Source organism: Phaseolus vulgaris, chromosome 9, assembly GCF_051622355.1.
Source record: "Phaseolus vulgaris cultivar YP4 chromosome 9, ASM5162235v1, whole genome shotgun sequence".
In the NCBI taxonomy this organism is placed as follows: domain Eukaryota; kingdom Viridiplantae; phylum Streptophyta; class Magnoliopsida; order Fabales; family Fabaceae; genus Phaseolus; species Phaseolus vulgaris.
The window spans coordinates 5,152,882-5,172,037 of record NC_143506.1 but is presented as its reverse complement, the minus strand read 5'-3'; the positions used below and the strand labels follow the sequence as shown (position 1 = coordinate 5,172,037).

Here is a 19,156-nt window from a genome sequence, read left to right as displayed (position 1 = left end):
TTGAAAATTTGGAAGGAATTATTTTGTGTGTAAGAATAGGAATAAAAGAAGTTAGATAATGTCTAAATACAAAATTAAAAAAAAAACTAGAAAATGAATTGTGTAATTAAATTCTTACATAAAGCATAATTGGACCTAAAACAGATTCAACAGATTCACACATTTTATACTATACAACAAGAGAGTTGAGATTATGTTGAAAGAGGGCGAATTTAAGTGAATATTGTTTGAAAGAGAAAAAAAAAAGAGAGTATATGGTTTGTATTTATACTGTATATCTATTTATAGAATAGAAAGAAAATTATGATTGGGTGTGAGAATGGATTTGATCTGAATAGAAAATGCACCGAATATAGGCAATCATGGATGGGTAAGAATGTAAATTTTGAAGGAAGAAGTGGGGTCTGAGGGATAACGTGAAGGAAGTTATGCGCTGGTATGGTTGGTAGCGGTAACATGGCTGTCACCCTTGGAGAATGAACGGCACAGGATACCTCACTCGAAAACAAAATATCCCGCCCTCCATTATTACCATCTTAACCTCCGAATATCCCTCTCTCCTCTCTCACCCATTCCATAAATCACTGCACTCTCCTCATCGCATCGCACTGCATTTCATCTCGTTTCCCTCCCACCGCCAAACAAACTCCAAACCCTAAATCTCTCTTTCTCCCTTCCTCGGAACCATGAGAGAGATCCTGCACGTCCAGGGAGGCCAATGCGGCAACCAAATCGGTTCCAAATTCTGGGAGGTCATCTGCGACGAGCACGGCATAGATCCCACCGGAAAGTACAACGGTCTTGGAAACTCCGATATCCAACTCGAGAGGATCAATGTCTATTACAACGAGGCCTCTGGCGGAAGGTACGTTCCTAGAGCCGTGCTTATGGATCTCGAACCTGGAACCATGGACAGCATCAGATCTGGCCCCTACGGCAAGATCTTCCGACCTGATAACTTTGTCTTCGGCCAGTCCGGCGCCGGTAACAATTGGGCGAAAGGTCATTACACCGAAGGCGCTGAGTTGATCGACTCCGTTCTCGACGTCGTTCGCAAAGAGGCTGAAAACTGTGATTGCTTGCAAGGTATATTTTCATTCACATTTCTTTACTTCCTATTTCAAACCTTCACTTATAGTCTCTGCATTTAACCTCGTTCAATTTGAGCGAGTTCATTTTTGTATGTCTTTCTATTTTCGAATGACTTAATGCTCGAGTGAGGACGGATCTTCAGATCTGTATAGTTTATGTGTTGACGTTTCTGCTGGTTTTATAATGCCGTTGGTTGCCATTGATTCGAACTTTTTTTATTTATTTTTTTCAAAAACTGTATCGTTCGAACGTGATTCTATTGTCATTAGAATAGACGGTTATGGATCTGAGTTTCTCTCCGTCTTATGGACGACGACGACTTAGATATGAATGACAACGGATTTTTAGCTTAAGAGATGAATGGAGCATAAGATCCAGCATTCCAAATAAGTCGCAATGGAAGAATGAGTATGGTGAAATTGTTTATGTATCTGGTGCTATGAGATCCAATGTACATGTTCAACTCAACCTGCATAAAAAACTGCTGTTAGTTTTCGCTCCATTGTTGTTTACAACGGGTTTAAGACTTCCGTACTCTTCACTTTGTGCAATGACTGTGGTTTAGGGACCAGTCATATGTGTTTTTTGTGTCTTGATGAGTGGACCCTATATATTGAATCCTAGACACAATTGTTGAACATCGAGCCGCACTTCCCGGTTACTTGAATGCGAGGGAAAGGGAAATATACTCTTCTTGTTTTATAATCGTTCATTTTTTTGTAGATCTATCATAATCAAAGAATAATACAGTAGATCTGGAGTTGTATTAGTGTATCAGGAATTAGGATTTTTTTGTCATCTTTCTACTGCAATAATTGCTTTCTTGAATCTCAATTATTTATTTTATTTTATATTTCATGTTGACATTATGCAATTGGATTGCTTGTTTTTGGGAGAATATGACTGGGTGAGCTGTTAAATGTGTGACCCCTGTTGTCTAGAATGACGACAGGTAGGGACCATCTTATCTTTTTTATCTTCTTATTAAATAAATAAAACTTTATGAAATCTGGTTACTTTCTCAAATAAGAAACTGTTTAAATTGTTATTTTGAAAGTACGTATTCAAATTAGACCTTTAATTCCGGGAGCAAGTTGCTGCAGTATATTAATTTACCCCTTGCATCTGAATTCATAGATTGAATTTGAAAACACCTGCATACTAGCAATGCAGATTCATGAAACAAGTTTTGTTTAATTTTGTTCTGCTGTGAGTTACTACTTAGCCAATTGATAATATTAATCTAGGAAGCATGAATCTTTACAATGATTTCAGAGAAAAACACAATTGTCTTGGATCGGGTTGTGCTAATAATGCAACTGTTTTCAAGCTTCCTTAACCCTTCCATGACAGACAAAAGAATGTGGTTGGTATGCTTTCATGGTCTTGTAATGGGGCTTCAGTTGGAATTGAATTTAATTGAAATGCTGCCATGTGGAATGTCATTTGTCTCATACTTGATACCTGCTGCCGGGAATCTGATTTTGTTTCACTAATGCTAAAAGTCAAATTTAATTTCCTCAGGTTTTCAAGTTTGTCACTCTCTTGGAGGAGGCACAGGTTCTGGCATGGGAACACTGTTGATATCAAAGATTAGGGAGGAATACCCAGACCGAATGATGCTCACTTTCTCTGTTTTCCCATCTCCTAAGGTTTCTGACACTGTTGTGGAGCCGTACAATGCCACTTTATCTGTACACCAACTGGTTGAAAATGCAGATGAGTGCATGGTTCTTGATAATGAAGCTCTTTATGACATTTGCTTTAGGACATTGAAACTCAGCACCCCTAGCTGTAAGCATTGTCTTGTAGTGACGCATTTGTTCTCAGATTAGGCATACAATTAATAACTTTTGCTGATTTATCTCCTCGTGGTTAATTGCAGTCGGCGATCTCAACCATCTTATTTCTGCAACCATGAGTGGGGTTACATGTTGTCTGAGGTTTCCTGGACAACTGAACTCTGACCTCAGGAAGCTGGCTGTCAATCTGATTCCATTTCCCCGTCTTCACTTCTTTATGGTGGGGTTTGCACCTCTCACTTCCCGTGGGTCTCAGCAGTATGTCTCCCTTACGGTCCCAGAGCTGACTCAGCAAATGTGGGATGCCAAAAATATGATGTGTGCTGCTGATCCTCGACATGGCCGATACTTGACTGCCTCTGCTATGTTCAGGGGAAAGATGAGCACCAAAGAGGTGGATGAACAGATGATCAATGTTCAGAACAAGAACTCGTCATACTTTGTTGAATGGATTCCCAACAATGTGAAGTCCAGTGTGTGTGATATTCCTCCCAAGAATTTAAAGATGTCATCCACTTTTATTGGGAACTCAACATCAATTCAAGAGATGTTTAGGAGGGTGAGTGAGCAGTTCACTGCTATGTACAGGCGCAAGGCCTTTTTGCATTGGTACACTGGGGAAGGAATGGACGAGATGGAGTTCACAGAGGCAGAGAGCAATATGAATGATTTGGTGGCGGAGTACCAGCAGTACCAAGATGCAACTGCAGATGAGGATGAAGAATTTGATGAAGAAGCTGAGGAAGACCAGTATGAGCATTAGCTGGATCAAGCTTAGGCTATGCCTTATGGTAAACTACCAGTGCCCGATCTACCTTTGCTGCTATTCGTGTATCTACAGCCATATGAGCTTTTCACTTTCATTCCCATTTATCTGTTCTTACATTTTGCCAATTTCGTTGTTAAATGTACTGCTTTTGAATTGTTTGGAATGTGCGCGGTGAGACAATAGTCAATTATTCTATCTGTTTATCCAAAAGTTTCAACTCACTATTAATTATTTTTTAATTTAGTGCCTATTTCTACTCAATTTCCAAGAATTTACTTAAAATGTACTCAAAAGTTTATTTTGCACTGGCACGCAATCATGATATGGTGCGCTTCTGTAATTGTTTTAAATATCATATTTTCGAGGACATTCAGTTAACTGTAAATTTATTGATTGATTATGTTTAAATATTATTTTTTTTGAAAACATATTATTGTTGTCACAAATGGAAGAATAGTAAGATCAAATAAAACAACAAAAATAAATTTTAATATAAAAGAACTTATATTTCTGGGTTTGTGTTGCATAATCAGTTGTATAAAGAATTAGAATATAAAGTTTTAATTTGAAGTAGAATACCAATTTTATTTTGACAGACTTCTAATAATGGAGAAGGGGTAGTAGTGGCGGTGAAAAGGGTAATGATTGGATGATAAAAGTAATGGTAGTGAAATAACAATTAATTTGTCTGTTTTAGCTCTACATGTTACCAAAACCAAAGTTAAATTTTGTCTTTCGTTCTTCCCAAGAGTGTTTGGTGAAGAAAAGCGGTAATTATTCTATTCTATCATTTACTCCATTACTCATTGTTGAATCATCATTAGTTATTATTGTTTAGAAAGTCACCTCGTCCTTTAGACTTTTAAATCGATACTGTATTTACCCAAAAAAAATTGTTGACTTGAGAAAAATGATTTTAGACATAAATCGAACTCAATTTAAAGTATGATAAAGGCAACTAGAGTTAACCCTCATGCTATGAACCTAATTCACTCTATATCCAAATGCCTTCACATATGCAAGTAAGCAACGTGGCATCCTAATGGGTCCGTTTCCTACTGAAGATTCCGTTCGGGACTCTCGTGATTCCTCGTAACAATTATGAGATCATTAATCTTGTTTTATGAAGGTTGTTGTTTTATTCTTGTCCATCTTAGTCACGCATAAATTTTTTCCTTACCTGAAGACCATGTATCCTTTCCGCACTTATTTCCAATAAACAAAGATAATTAAGGTAGTTTATGCAATGTTTGAATAAAAGTTTCAAATTTTTAATTATCTTTTTATTCATTTTCTAAGAAGTTTCTTATGAGTTTAATTCACAAATCATTACATGTTACTCTGTAAATGTATTTCCTAAGAAGTTATATATTTGTCGAAAATGCTCTACATGTATAAAAACTATAACTTTAACTTTATTTAATTGTCTCCTTTTATCTTATAATAAATATGTTTCTCTTTTGTTTTTTTTTAATGTTTTATATTAGGAAGTTTAATCCTGTTGTATCAATATCTTTTATGTTTTTAATCATAATTATATTACAGGCTTGTTAGTTCTTAACCATAGTTTGGCGGTTACAGTTTTGTTATCAAGAATAATTATCTATTCTTTGTATATATAAAGGACTCCGATACTTGACACTGTAAACAGTAGACATATATACTTAACAAATAAATAAATTAATATTTTAATTATTTTAATTTTGTTTTTTAATTCAAAATATTATAATATTATTATAAAGGTTGTTGAATAGTATTATTTACTGTACAGTGTCAACCAAACTTTTTCCATATATAAATACACATTGTATACTTTGTACCAATGTGGATGTCGGGGCTTAAGTAATATGATCCACTTTATACACAATTTGTTGCTGTGTTGGTAGTTTTTTATTTCTTCAAAGTTCTTTCTCTCCTACGTGTGCTCCGTCGATTGGGGTACCTACGATTGCACTCCAATGCTCAAGTCAGCGCTAGTGATTAGTCTGTTCTTCTAGGATATGAAAAACGTACATTTTCCCCTTTCAGAAGTCTCTTTTATAGGTTGACTTGGGCCTTCACTCACGTGGACCAGATAACCAGTTTGTCAAGACATGTGTAGTGGTCAGGTCGTGTGTAGTGACTTCCTGATATTACAGAAGTGCGTTTCGAAGTGTCCTTAACTCATTCAACGTTGGTTATAACTGTTTTCTTATCACGTACTTATTACATTATATTATTAATTATGTTTGCAGTCGGGATCCTACCTTAATAATAATATTTTTCCAAACAACCAACTACGTCTTCTAGATTTTTTTTAACTAATACCACATATGGGTACCTTAAGTATTAGTTCTATTCAAGGTCACATTTTTTTCTAAAATGTTGTTGATGATTACAGCTGAGTTCTGAAAGATAATTTGACGATCATTAAAAGCGATTGAGTTCTGAGAATGACAAACAGTTTTATCTTCATGATTTTTTTTATTTTTTTTAAATAATGATATTTTACACACAAAAATGACGCAACAAATTGGAATTATTGAAAGTAAATATCAACCTATTCTTAATGTGTGTCATGCATTACTTTTTCGAGCTAAACTTACACAAACAAATTTTGTCCTTCCCCTCTTCAATACGCAATTCACATTATTAATCACTTTTCCAATCTCTTTTTATATCTCAAAAATCACCCTTTGAGATGGTTTATAACTGGAAACTTGACCTCACTACACTAAAAGTTTTTGGGTGCTTGGCGTCTTGCAACCACTTTATCTTCCGGGAGAACCCAACTTGATCGTCGTGCATCTAAATGCTTTTTTCTAGACTAGAAAAATGTACCAAAGGTTTTCTTCTTTTGAACTCCGATAAGGAGAATGAACCCACTATTTTTTCTAATCCTTTTCCAAAAACTACTTTCTCACACGGGTCCACCTCTATATCTCTAGATACACGTTTACCCTGTTCCGAGACCATTATTTGTACAGATGAGCCTATTTTTCTCCTATAAACATTTGTCATATTCCAACTGCTACTTTCTCAACACCTCAATTACCCTCTTCAAACACCACTAATGATGCATGTCAAGTCATTATTCCTCAGAGAAGGGTCTCAACCACAATTAGAAAACCCATACAAGAATATTATTGTGAAAATCTTCCTTCTTCTTCAACTGCACTTAATTGTCTTTATCCTCTTTCTTGTTGCTTATAATAATTGTTCTTCTTCTCACACTTTTTGTCTTTATATTTCTGCACAACATGAGTCTGCATCCTTTAAGGAAGCCAACTAAAACAGTTTTGTAACTTGAACATTTTCATTCATTTTCCTTTGATTCTTTATTGGCTTTCGCCATACCTTTAAAGTTTGCGAAAAACATTTTAAAAAAAATCACTCTCCTCTTGTTTTAGGCCTACAATTCTAACATATTGCACCCAACCTATTCAAGGAGGGTCGCCCCAAAAGCAAGTTGTATGCAGAGGATGCATTGACGACGATGTACTTGACAGTAATCCTTCTGGCTTCATATGAAAAGATTGTCCTCAACTCAACGTATCCTCGAACCTCCACCTGGTCTCCTGCAAAGCTGACGACCAGACAACCATCATAAGGCTTTAGCTGATCGGGGGATATTTGCAAATTTGTAAGCGTTTTTCAGAACATCACATCTATGTCGATCGGGACTTTGTGAACCTTCTTTGCTACCGTGACAACAAATATCACTATTGGGTCGTCCTCGTGGGGAGACACATCTTCGAGGTCGGAACTGGTGAAGCAAAGGGAGGGCTCTGTGGGATGGTAAGACCTCCTTGTACCTAGGGACATCACCGCTCGCTGATAAATGCCTAATTTCAGTAATATTTCATATTAAAATATAGGCACTTATGAGGATTTATTGCTAATTTACATATAAATTAATCCTTAATTTATGAATTTATACCTTTTTACATTTTTTATGAGCTTTATTTGTTGAATAAAAGCATTTTATTCCCAAATTTGGTGTTAATTGCAGATTTTTAGGGAAGATTGAATATTTAGAGTAAAAGAAAATAATTTGAGACAAAAAGATAAAGCTGGAAGGTCCCAGAATGGAAGAGTAAAAGATAAATTTGGGTCTTTTTTATGTTTTATCATTTAGCCCATTAGCGTGACACAGGAAGCAACCTAAACCTAGAAAGCTAGGATAAATAGAGGGCTAGAGGCTCAACCCTAGTGTGCCAGATTGAATTGTAACCCAATTGGGAGAATGGAATGTGCTAGAAGTATGCGTGACTAATTCTACCTTTTGGGATTAGGAGTAATCTGCTCAAACTCTTATGTATTGAGGTGATATCTTATATATTAATATTCAATTCTTGATTGATTATTGGTATTGTTGTTTTAATTTTAATTTTCCGTGACAAATTGAGAATCTTAAATCTGACCGAGAGGTATTTTTAGGGTTTGGACCCAAACAACACTACTTAACATATTTGAGTGCTAGGGATAAACTTCAAATGTTAAATTCCATTAACGTCTGAGATTCCTTCTAAGTTGTTCTTATAATTATGCGAGGGATCGATAGTTAGGGAACATTCTTAAGGATTTTATATGCGAGAAATCGATATAAATGATTTTTATACGGGCATCAATTTCAATCGAAGAACTTAATATTGACATGCTAATCAAAATACATAAGAGTGAGAAAGATGAAACCTAATCCCTATTTTTCCAACTTGAAGCAACCAATTCTTTGGTTGTTTTCTTATTGATCAGTGCCAACATAATAATTAACTCTTTTTATTGTTTTTTTTTTATATTTAGTGATTATTGTACTCGATAATTCACTGTTTCTTGTGGGATCGATATCCGTCCTTAGGGACAATTATTACTTCTGGCAAATGCGGTGCACTTCCCGTAAAAAGTCACCACTCGCACATATTGTTTGCTTTTGGAGGTTTAGTTTCCACCCCACAGAATCCTCTTGCGATGGTGTTCAAGTCCCCATGGATTAGGGTTTCGTGTGTCTAATTCGTGGTTGTAGCCTCTCCTTTTGGTTCCTCCTGCCTCAAGGTATTCCTTCAAAAAATCCTCTTTGACTAAACTAGCCAATTGGTAACTTAGGGTTATGCATTGTTCGATGTTGTGCCCAAATGCCCTGTGGAAGTTGCACCAAGCATCTCTTCGCGATCCCAATAATTGATCAGTCTTTTGGGGAAACTTCAGCTTGTCCGCTACTTTTGGCATGTTTATGAGCTTTTTGCAGGATACTCAGAATCTGTCTAATCATCGTCTCCTCCCTGGTCTTCGCCTTAGGCTCATCCTTCTTGGCGACATATGGGACATACCTCAGATTCGTCCTCTTCTCGGTACGTGCTTCATTACTCCTCATGGAACGATCTCAATTGCTTTCCTTGTGCCTGGGTTGCTGCGATCGTGAGCTACCATCTTCTTGAGCATGACCTCTTTAATCTTGATATGGGCAGTAGCTCGTTCACGCACCTCATATAACATCTCTGCTGAATTCTTGATTAGTGAATCGCTAAATGGGCTTGTTGTTATCCCTTGTACGAAAGCAACGACCACCATCTCTTCATCCTCGGTTCGAAGCCTTATTGAGACTGCACAAAATCTATTCAAGTATCCTTTGAGAGACTTCCATTCGCTCTGTCTAACATTGAATGGATCACACAGTCGTGGGGGTTGACTTTATTAGCTGAGAATTGCTCTTTAAACATTCTAGAGAATTGAGGGAAGGAGGTTATGTGTCCATCTGGGATCCCACTAAACCATTGCAGGATTTTCCATGTGAATGTTCCCATGAGCATCTTACATCGAATTGCATCAAACTCCCTAGAAATGATCATCTGAGCCTTGAACACCTTTAGATGACTTTCAGGATCTTCTACACTAGAGAAAATGGCAATCTTGGGTGCTATGTAATGGGGTGGCACAGGCTCGTCCATGATTTGCTGAGAGAACGGCTTGGGGTCATCCATCGATGAAAAATTTGGGGGGAACGTTCCCGGGACATCGACCCAATCGGTGCAAGCTCCTCCGCAGTTCCTCGTTGGTCTTGCACAACTCATCATTGGCTTGTGCATGCTCCTCCATAGTTATTCGGGAGGCCTCAATCTCTGTTATAAGGCAATCTCGAAGGCGCTCTTGGTCAGCTTGATCATCTGCTCTTAGTCGTTCTTGCTCGGTCTTGACTTCTTCTCTAATTCCCTTATGCTCCCGTTGATATTCTTCGATTGCTTCCTGGAGGACCCTTATGGCCTCCATGATTTGTTGCAAGGCGGGGGCCTCGCTTCCTTCAGATCCCATCGGTCCTTGCCTCGTGTTCCTCATTACGTGAAATGCTTAGTTGCAAATGTGGGTGTGATCAAGTTTTATCGGGTCCCATGGTGAGCACCAAATGTTCTCGTCGGCTAACTTTGATCGATCTCCTAGATAAGCTCCGGTTTGACTTGTCTATTCGTGATGCTCCGAGATGTTGATCTTTGGGACAAATTGGGTTTTACTTGTTTATCACACTCCGACGATAAAGTCAGTGAGAACATTCAAACTATAAAATCTGTTTCAGCTTAAAGTATTCAAAAATGCGTACCTTTACTGAGGGTCTCAAACCCCTTTTGTAGACATTCTGATGGAGGAAGGCCCAAGCTCACCACAATATGAAAGCCAAGCTTCCAAGACCAAGACCGTCTAGCCTTCCAAAAGGAGCGTCTAGCCTCACAAGGAGCGTCTAGCCTCACAAAGGGAGCGTCTAGCCATGATGAGGAGCGTCTAGGCCAAGGCTACATGAGGAGCATCTATGAAGAGTCCTAGACCGTCTAGCTTCACACACACAAGGGCCAAAGCTACGGTTTGGGAGAGAAGAGGCTTTGTTGCATAAAAGGCCCATTAGGGGTACTTAGTAAAATAGGTAGTGTAGAAAGAACTTTGTGAAGGAAACCTTCTAGAACCTAGGGTTGTGTGGCCGGTCATTGCATGACACATGGCTTAGAATTTAGATTTAATTTTGGTTTTCTTTTCCTTAGAAATGTAGCTTAACATTTAAGCCCAAATAGCCTATAAATAGGAAGGCTATCTCTTTGTATTTGACAAGTTTATTTGAATATTGTTATGCTGCCCATTTTGTGCACTAGCTATACTTCTCCTAGAAATCTAGGCTATAAAGTTCACTCCCTTCACCTTTCTTCATAGAGCTGGCCGAACCTCTCTAATTCATACTCATCATGCACCTTCAAAGCCATCACAACTCCTAGGAGGGCTTTGTTTCACTCACCCATTGCTTCCGCATCCATTTTACTACTTTGATTCAAGAAGAACACATGAAATGCCATCATTTGGTATCATGAGCTTTTGGTTCTTCAAGATGAGTAGCTTGTCTTTTTAATTTCAGTTCTTCTTTATTTCATCTTTGTCATTTCAATTCCTTACTTGTCTTGCTGTTTTTATATTTTTAATTTGTTCTTGGTGTGCTTTGTGGAAGATCCAACCCAAGCACTCTTGTTCATTTGATCTTGAACAAGTTCTTGTGCAATTTGTGATAGGATTCCATACACCTTTGTGTTGCTATTTTGTTTTAGGCTTTGAGTCTTTATTGCTTTCATTATTTTGCTTCATATTATGCTTTGAGTCTTTAATTTTCTGAATCTATACATGTTTTGTCAAGTCATGTTCATCCATATTGTCATCAATTCTTAGTAGTCCTATTTTTTTGGCTTGATTGTTTCTTGTTTTGGGTCTCTTTATATTGCTTTAATCTGCTGTTATTTTGATCCTTTGGTGCTTTTTATTTTTAGTTTGAGTTCATAATTGTGTCTTAGTTCATACACAATTTCCATTCTCACATTTCCATTGTGTTAATTTTGGTTATCTTGCTGTTTTCTTCCAGTTTTCCAGATTTCCCCTGTATCACCTCTCTGTTCTGGGCTGTTTTGTTTAACAAAATTTTTCTACCCATAGGAAAATTCTGAATTTCTGGAAAATGCAAGTTTAAGGTGTTATGGAAAAGACAAAAAAAGAATGAGGTCAAAAGAAGCAACAGAAAAAAAATGATAAATCTCACAAAATCAGAGTGCGAATCTTGAGCGTTCCAGCTGGCCTAACTGCACACCAAATTTGCAAAAATTATTAAAAAAAAATGGTGCATGCGTTTTAGGTGATTCCAAAGCCAAAATTTAGCTAAGATCCTGAATTTTCTTGTATCCAAATTTCAGAAACAAATTTTACAATTACAGCTCAGCATAAATCGGGGAACAAAACTGTTTTCTGGCCCACAACATTTTCCAGTGGTACTGTTTTTTTATTTGGTCATCTAATCTAGTGCTTTTCTTTAGGAATTCCTTTTGTGTGCCAACTTTTATTGAGTACCTTTAATTGTTTGCTTTAATTCCTTGAATCTCTTTCTAAGTTGTCATATTATAAATCCTTTTGGTGGTACTGTTTTCTTTCAATTAAATTTGTTTCTTGCTTTTGTTTCTTGACCTCTCTTTTATGGGTGCTGGAAATTAATTCTCTCTTGGTGCTTATGTGCATGGAAATTGACTTGATTTAAGGCTAAGCCCTTGTGAATAGGTGCTGGAAATTGGAGAATTAAAGCCAACTTTCTAAGGAGGAGTCAAGCTAAGGCCGAAACAAGTTTCTTGAAACAAACACTACAAACACCTAGAAGATCAACAATCAAGACAACAAAGAAAGTGCACTAACCAAAAAGAGGAACAACAAAGGGAGTTTTCTTATCTCCTTTACAACTTGGATTATTGTTAATTACCTCTTTTAAATTACGTTTTAGACGGTGAGTGTGTCTTCAAGGGCTCAAAGTGTCCAAGAAGCCTCACCTAGGGCCGAATAGCATAGTTATTTTGCTTAGTAATTTGTTGCTTGTTTGAACTTGTATTTCTTTTGTTTTGGTAGAAACGTTTTGCATGTTTAGTATTGTTTAATTTTGTGCTATACCGACTAGTTTGCTGCATATCTAGCTTACATAGTTTTCTTGCTTTTTGATTTCTCAACTTCTTGTGTTCTAAGTGTTCTACTAAGAGAAAATTTTGTGTGAAGTCATTGGAGGAAAAGTTTTTGGCAAGGAAAAGGCTTGGTACTTAAGTAGTCCATTGTGACTCACCTCCCTTACCTGGAAAACTCCCTTCTCTAACTTTCCTAAACTTTCTCCAAGTAAAACACCTATAATACACAGTTTTAGCCATGTCTTCTTCTTCTCATTCTCCAAAGTCTATGGAAAGTGAAGTAAAATCTTTGAAAACCCTTTTAAAAGAGGTATCCCAAGCGGTACAATTAATCTCTTTTAGACAATTGGAGAATGAAAACAAAATTAATGAGTTGGCTAGAGCTCAAGAAGAGAAATCCCAAAAATCTCAAAAATCCAAAAAAACGCTTACTCATGCATCTCAAAGTATTGAGTCTCTAGGGGAGGGCAGCCGTAGAATCAATGATTATTACCAACCACCCCCTAGAAGAACTAGACAAAGGGAGCAAGAGAGTCCAAAGGAAGTAAGGGTAGACCTACCCCATTTCTATGGTAAGGAAGACGTAGAGGCCTACCTAGATTGGGAGATGAAAGTAGAGCAACTCTTTGCTTGCCATAGGGTGAGTGAAGAGAGGAAGGTACCCTTAGCAACCCTTAGTTTCCAAAGCAATGCCATGTATTGGTGGACCTCTCTAGAGAGAGACCGACGTCTTCATAGGGAGCCTTCCATAGAATATTGGAATGACCTTAGGGGAGCCCTAAGACGTCGTCACATACCTTCCTACTACCATAAGGAGTTGATGGACAAGCTCCAAAGACTCCAACAAAAGAACTTAAGTGTGGAAGAGTATAGGCAGAAAATGGAGCTCTACATGATGAGAGCATCCATTAGAGAGGAAGAAACCACCACCATATCTAGGTTTCTAAGTGGGCTCAACCTTGAGATAAGGGATCGAGTAGAACTATTACCCTACCAAGACTTGAATGATTTGGTTCAACTTTGCATTAAAGTTGAACAACAAAATTTGCGCAAAACTTCAAGTCAAAGGGTGGGTTCTTACTCCAACTCTTATCCAAAGAAAGACTTTAAAAGGGAGGGTAGTACACCTAGAGACGAATCCAAAGAGACTACCAAACCCTTAGTGAAAGATGCCTCCACCCCATACATCCGTACTAGGGACACCAAATGTTTTAAATGTTTTGGAAGAGGGCATGTGCAAGCACAATGTCCAAACCAAAGAGTTTTGTTTTTAAAAGGAGAAAATGAATACACAAGTGGTGAAGATGAACCTAGTACCCAAGAAAAAGGGGAAGGAGAAAGGATAAATCCTTTGGAGGGGGACTTATTGATGATTCAAAGAATCCTCCACAATCAACCTAGTGCATCCATTGAAACACAACGAGAGAACATTTTTCATACTAGATGCAATGTTTTAGAAAATATATGCTCTCTTATTGTGGATGGTGGGTCATGTTGCAATTGTTGTAGCACTAGATTGATTGAAAAATTAAAACTACAAGTAGTTCCTCATCCAAAACCTTACAATTTACAATGGATCAATGAGGATGGAGAACTACGTGTAGACAAACAAGTGGAGATCGAGTTTTCTATAGGCAACTACAAAGACAATGTTTTATGTGATGTAGTACCTATGGAAGCTTGCCACATCTTATTAGGTAGACCATGGCAATTTGATAAGAAAACCACGCATAATGGTCTAACTAACGAGATTTCTTTCATCCACAAGCATAAAAGGTTTGTACTTAGCCCTTTACCACATTCCCAAGTGGTAAAAGACCAAATACAAATGAAACACAAAAGGGATGAAGAAAAAATAGAAAAAGAAAAAAATTTTGGGAAACAAAAGGCGTGGGAGAATAGTGTTCCTTCCCACAAGGTCATTCAACAAGTCAAGCATATTGAAAATACCTTTACAAACATGCTTCTTGTTGAACAACCTAGCCTTTCCTTTTGTAAAGGAACACTTGCAAGCATGAACACAAAAGAAAAGTCCTTACAAGAAGCTTGCATAGATCAAGAAGGAGAACTCATGGGACAAAAGAAAGTTGATCAAACGCTAGAGCTTTTAAGAGGAAAACTTTTGTCACCCATGAGAAAAGAGGTTCAAAGACATTACTTTAAGTACAACTCATGTTTTCAAACTACACCTAAAGTAAAGTCTCATGAACTCTATACTCCTTCACCTTTTGCAAATGATCCTTGGAAAGATACAAATTTCATTTTAAAACTTCCTAGGACAACAAAAGGTTTTAATTCAATCTTCATGGTTATGGATAAACTCTTCTCTAGAGAAGTGATACATCTTCATGGTTTATTTTCAAGCATAGTATTGAATAGAGCTCCAACTTTCGCAAACCATGATTTGAGGATTTCCTTTGGAAAACTTGCAACTAAGTTGCACACTTTAAATGCTTATCATCCTCAAACGCATGGTCCAAATATTTTTGAAAATATAGCTCTTTCTATTATGCCTAGAATAGTCATGAAGTGCACACACAATTTTAGAGATGAGCAAACATACCATCAAGTAGTTCACAAAACTACTTCTACTTTTAAAGTTATGTGTGTGCTCAATCATCTTTCTTCTTTTAAGTTGTTACCATCTCCTATAGGATTTATGCCTCAAGAGAAGGTAACCACAAGTGACCATTTTAAAATACAAAAGATGATTAGAGGCCACACACAACCCTTAAAAGAGAATTCTTGTCCAAGGTTGCCAACACCAAAAGACAAACAACAATGGCAACCTAGTAAAATTAATTTGCAAACTAACACCTATGCTGTATTTGATTATTTCTATAGGTGGGCATTTGATCCAGGAGGACAAGCTTTGAAGAAACAAGATGCTGCTATCCGAGATCAAGCCTGACGATCTGAGGATAGATCTTCTCAAAAGAAGGAGGAGATGATGGACACCATCCAGCCACAACCATTACCCTAAGCAAAAGCATTGGATTTGAGGACAAATCCTTTTCAAGAGGGAGGGGATGATGGAGGAAGGCCCAAGCTCACCACAATATGAAAGCCAAGCTTCCAAGACCAAGACCGTCTAGCCTTCCAAAAGGAGCGTCTAGCCTCACAAGGAGCGTCTAGCCTCACAAAGGGAGCGTCTAGCCATGATGAGGAGCGTCTAGGCCAAGGCTACATGAGGAGCATCTATGAAGAGTCCTAGACCGTCTAGCTTCACACACACAAGGGCCAAAGCTACGGTTTGGGAGAGAAGAGGCTTTGTGAAGGAAACCTTCTAGAACCTAGGGTTGTGTGGCCGGTCATTGCATGGCACATGGCTTAGAATTTAGATTTAATTTTGGTTTTCTTTTCCTTAGAAATGTAGCTTAACATTTAAGCCCAAATAGCCTATAAATAGGAAGGCTATCTCTTTGTATTTGACAAGTTTATTTGAGTATTGTTATGCTGCCCATTTTGTGCACTAGCTATACTTCTCCTAGAAATCTAGGCTATAAACTTCACTCCCTTCACCTTTCTTCATAGAGCTGGCCGAACCTCTCTAATTCATACTCATCATGCACCTTCAAAGCCATCACAACTCCTAGGAGGGCTTTGTTTCACTCACCCATTGCTTCCGCATCCATTTTACTACTTTGATTCAAGAAGAACACATGAAATGCCATCACATTCCTTCAACGATTTTCATCAACCAGAATATTATTTCAACAACATGAATATAATCTCAACAAGAATATAATTTCAACAATAAAACATTTTGTCAACGTGCACCTTTATTTTCGGGTGCTATGCCACATTATTCCGAACAATTTAAATATATATATATATGCTTTAATTAATTCCGCTTATTCCTTCTGTTATTTTTACTTTAAGTATCTTCTTCGTGTAGACTACCAAACATCTAGGTCGACCTTATAACGTGTTGTTGGCCCATACCTGCCCCAGATCGAGTTGGGTGTAGTTTTATCTAACCGAGCTTACTATGCTTAAGTGCTTGAACCGAGGACTCGAGCACGTTTGGCTAGTACAAGGGTAAAGACCCTTCCATCGTTTTTTCGGAAGGAATTGGACCGAACAACAACTCGACACCATGAAGCGTAAAAACCCTTCCATGATTTTTCGAAAGGAATTGGACCGAACAACAGCTCGACACCATGGAGGGTAAAAACCCTTCCATGGTTTTTTCAGAAGGAATTGGACCAAACAACAACTCGACACCATGGAGGGTAAAAACCCTTCCATGATTTTTTCTTCAGATGAAAATAGACCAAAAATCACTTCCCTACAAATTGCAAACTTCTACACAATGTAGTATATTGAATAAACAACCTTATTTTCAATCAACATAAATTTCTGATCTTGCCGGTGACTTGTCTGTTGAAGGCCCCGCAACGTCTAACTCCGCCTTCCGTAAGTCAGTGAACAAAACCACCAAAGAGTCGTTTACTGAGGAAGTCTGGGTCGATGCCCGGCATGTCCGAGGCCGTCCACGCAAACGCGCCCATGTTCTTCTCAATTACCCCGGCGATCTGTCGTCGCGTGTCCTCGTCGAGTTGTCCTCCCAGCTTGAACCCCCTTCCCCCGATCGCCGCCTCCACCCACCCCTCAGTCGGGTGGGGTCTTCTTTCTCTGGCGATGACCGCCCTCGCTATCCCAGACTTGCGAGGCGCGATCCCTCTCGCCCCCTCAGCTCCACCTTGGGCACTTCCCGTGCTCCCGAGCATCGCCTCTTCCATCTCCACGTCGCCGTTCGTGCCTCTTACCAACGTCGCGACCTCTGCTCTTCCCTCGTCCGACCTTGGTCGCGGCGTTGTGGTAACATGGCACACGCTTCTCCGCTGCTTGAGACTGTTTTCATAGCAGCAGCGGGCTTCCTTTTGGTCCGATTTAATGGTAACCACTACCCCCTCCATCGAAGGCATCTTTACCTTCATGTGCCTTGTCGATGGTACGACTCCTAACCTGTTGAGCGTCGGTCTTCCCAACAGTATGTTGTAAGCGGACGGAGCATTGACCACCAAGTACTTAATCTTCTTAGTGCGGGCCGTGGCACCATCCGTGAATGTGGTCCTCAGCTCCACATAGCCCCGCACCTCTACCTGGTCCCCTGCGAAACCATACAGACACCCCGGGTATGGCTTCAGAAGATCAGGGGACAGCTGCAGTTTGCTGAATGTCGGCCAGAACATCACGTCTGCCGAGCTTCCCTGGTCCACGAGGACCCTGTGCACCTTCCTCCCTGCCGTGACAAGGGAGATAACTATCGGGTCGTTGTCATGTGGCACAACGTCCCGGAGATCTGCCTTGGTGAAGATAATGTCAACGTCAGGGGAGTGATCGCGCGTACTTCTTTCTCTGAGAGGCTGTACATCCTCCCCCAGAGAATCCTCCTGCGATCGTGTGCACCTCCCCGTACACCGGTACCTCGTGCTGAGGATCCCCTGCTGGGGCCCTCGATGACTGATCGCCTTGCGACTCACGCAAGTAATCACTTAGGAAACCGTTTTTTACCAATTCCGCGAGTTGGTGTCCTAATGCCAAGCACGCGCGGAGTGGGTGGCCATAGGCCTGATGGAACTCACACCACACGTCTTTCTTTCGATCCAGCACCCTGTCGGTCTTCTCCGGTGCTCGCAGCCGTGCTGCTATGGCTGGAATGGCGATCAGTTCCGCCAGCTCCACCACAAAATCAAACCTGGTGGGTGCGTTACTCTCCCTCGTGCGCCCCCCATTCTGATCCCTTCGAGGCTCGTAAGGGCGGGGCTTTCCCTGAGCCCTCTTTCCCTCTTTGGCCTCGTGCACCCTCATCGGCTGCTGAGTCCTGCTTAGTCCTGCGCGCGACTTGTTAGGGACCGCACTTTCCCTTTTCTCAGAAACCGTTGTTTCTGCAGTGATGTGCGCCACGACACGATGCCTAATCTCCGCGAACGTGCTGGGGCGGTGCCTGATCAAAGACTCACTAAAGGGGCCTGCAAGAACCCCTTTCTTGAACGCGTGCACCAGCATATCTTCATCCTTGCTGGGCAGCCTCACCACCTGCACCCCAAAACGGCTAAGGTAATCCCGGAGGGACTCGCCTTGGTTCTGGCGCACATCAAAGAGATCGTACGACACCACTGGGGTGCCCTGTTCACGATATACTGCTCCCTGAACAGCTTTGAGAATTGTTGAAACGACGTGATGTGGCTGTCTGGCAGGCTTACGAACCATTCTAGCGCAATCCCACTCAGGGTACTCATGAACAGCTTGCAGTATACGGCATCCGAGCCTCCAGAAAGCATCATTTGGGTGTGGAAAGCCGTCAGGTGCGCTTCTGAATCCTCTACCCCTGTGAACGAGGCCTTCACCCCCACTAAGCCTGGTGGCTCGACTGCGCCCATTATTTCGGACGAGAATGGCATGGGGAAAGTCCTGGGAGGGGATGGTGGTGGCGCCACTCCTTCCTCCACCACCCTCTCTTTCTGCGCCTGTAAAGACTGGCGCAGCTCTTCGTTAACCCGGTTCAAATCTTCGTTCCTGCCCTGTGATGCAGCCAAGTCTGCTTGCATCCT

The 19,156-nt window shown here is 39.8% G+C and overlaps 1 protein-coding gene across 1 annotated transcript; it reads left to right on the top strand.

Moving 5' to 3' along the window:
* Positions 1 to 284: 284 nt before the first annotated feature.
* LOC137820964 (tubulin beta chain) lies at positions 285 to 3,902 on the top strand. Its single transcript, XM_068625323.2, has 3 exons — positions 285 to 1,086; positions 2,617 to 2,886; positions 2,978 to 3,902. Exons 1-3 carry the CDS (start codon positions 687 to 689, stop codon positions 3,655 to 3,657), a joined length of 1,350 nt encoding a protein of 449 aa, XP_068481424.1. The 5' UTR covers positions 285 to 686; the 3' UTR covers positions 3,658 to 3,902.
* The last annotated feature ends 15,254 nt before the right edge of the window (positions 3,903 to 19,156 follow it).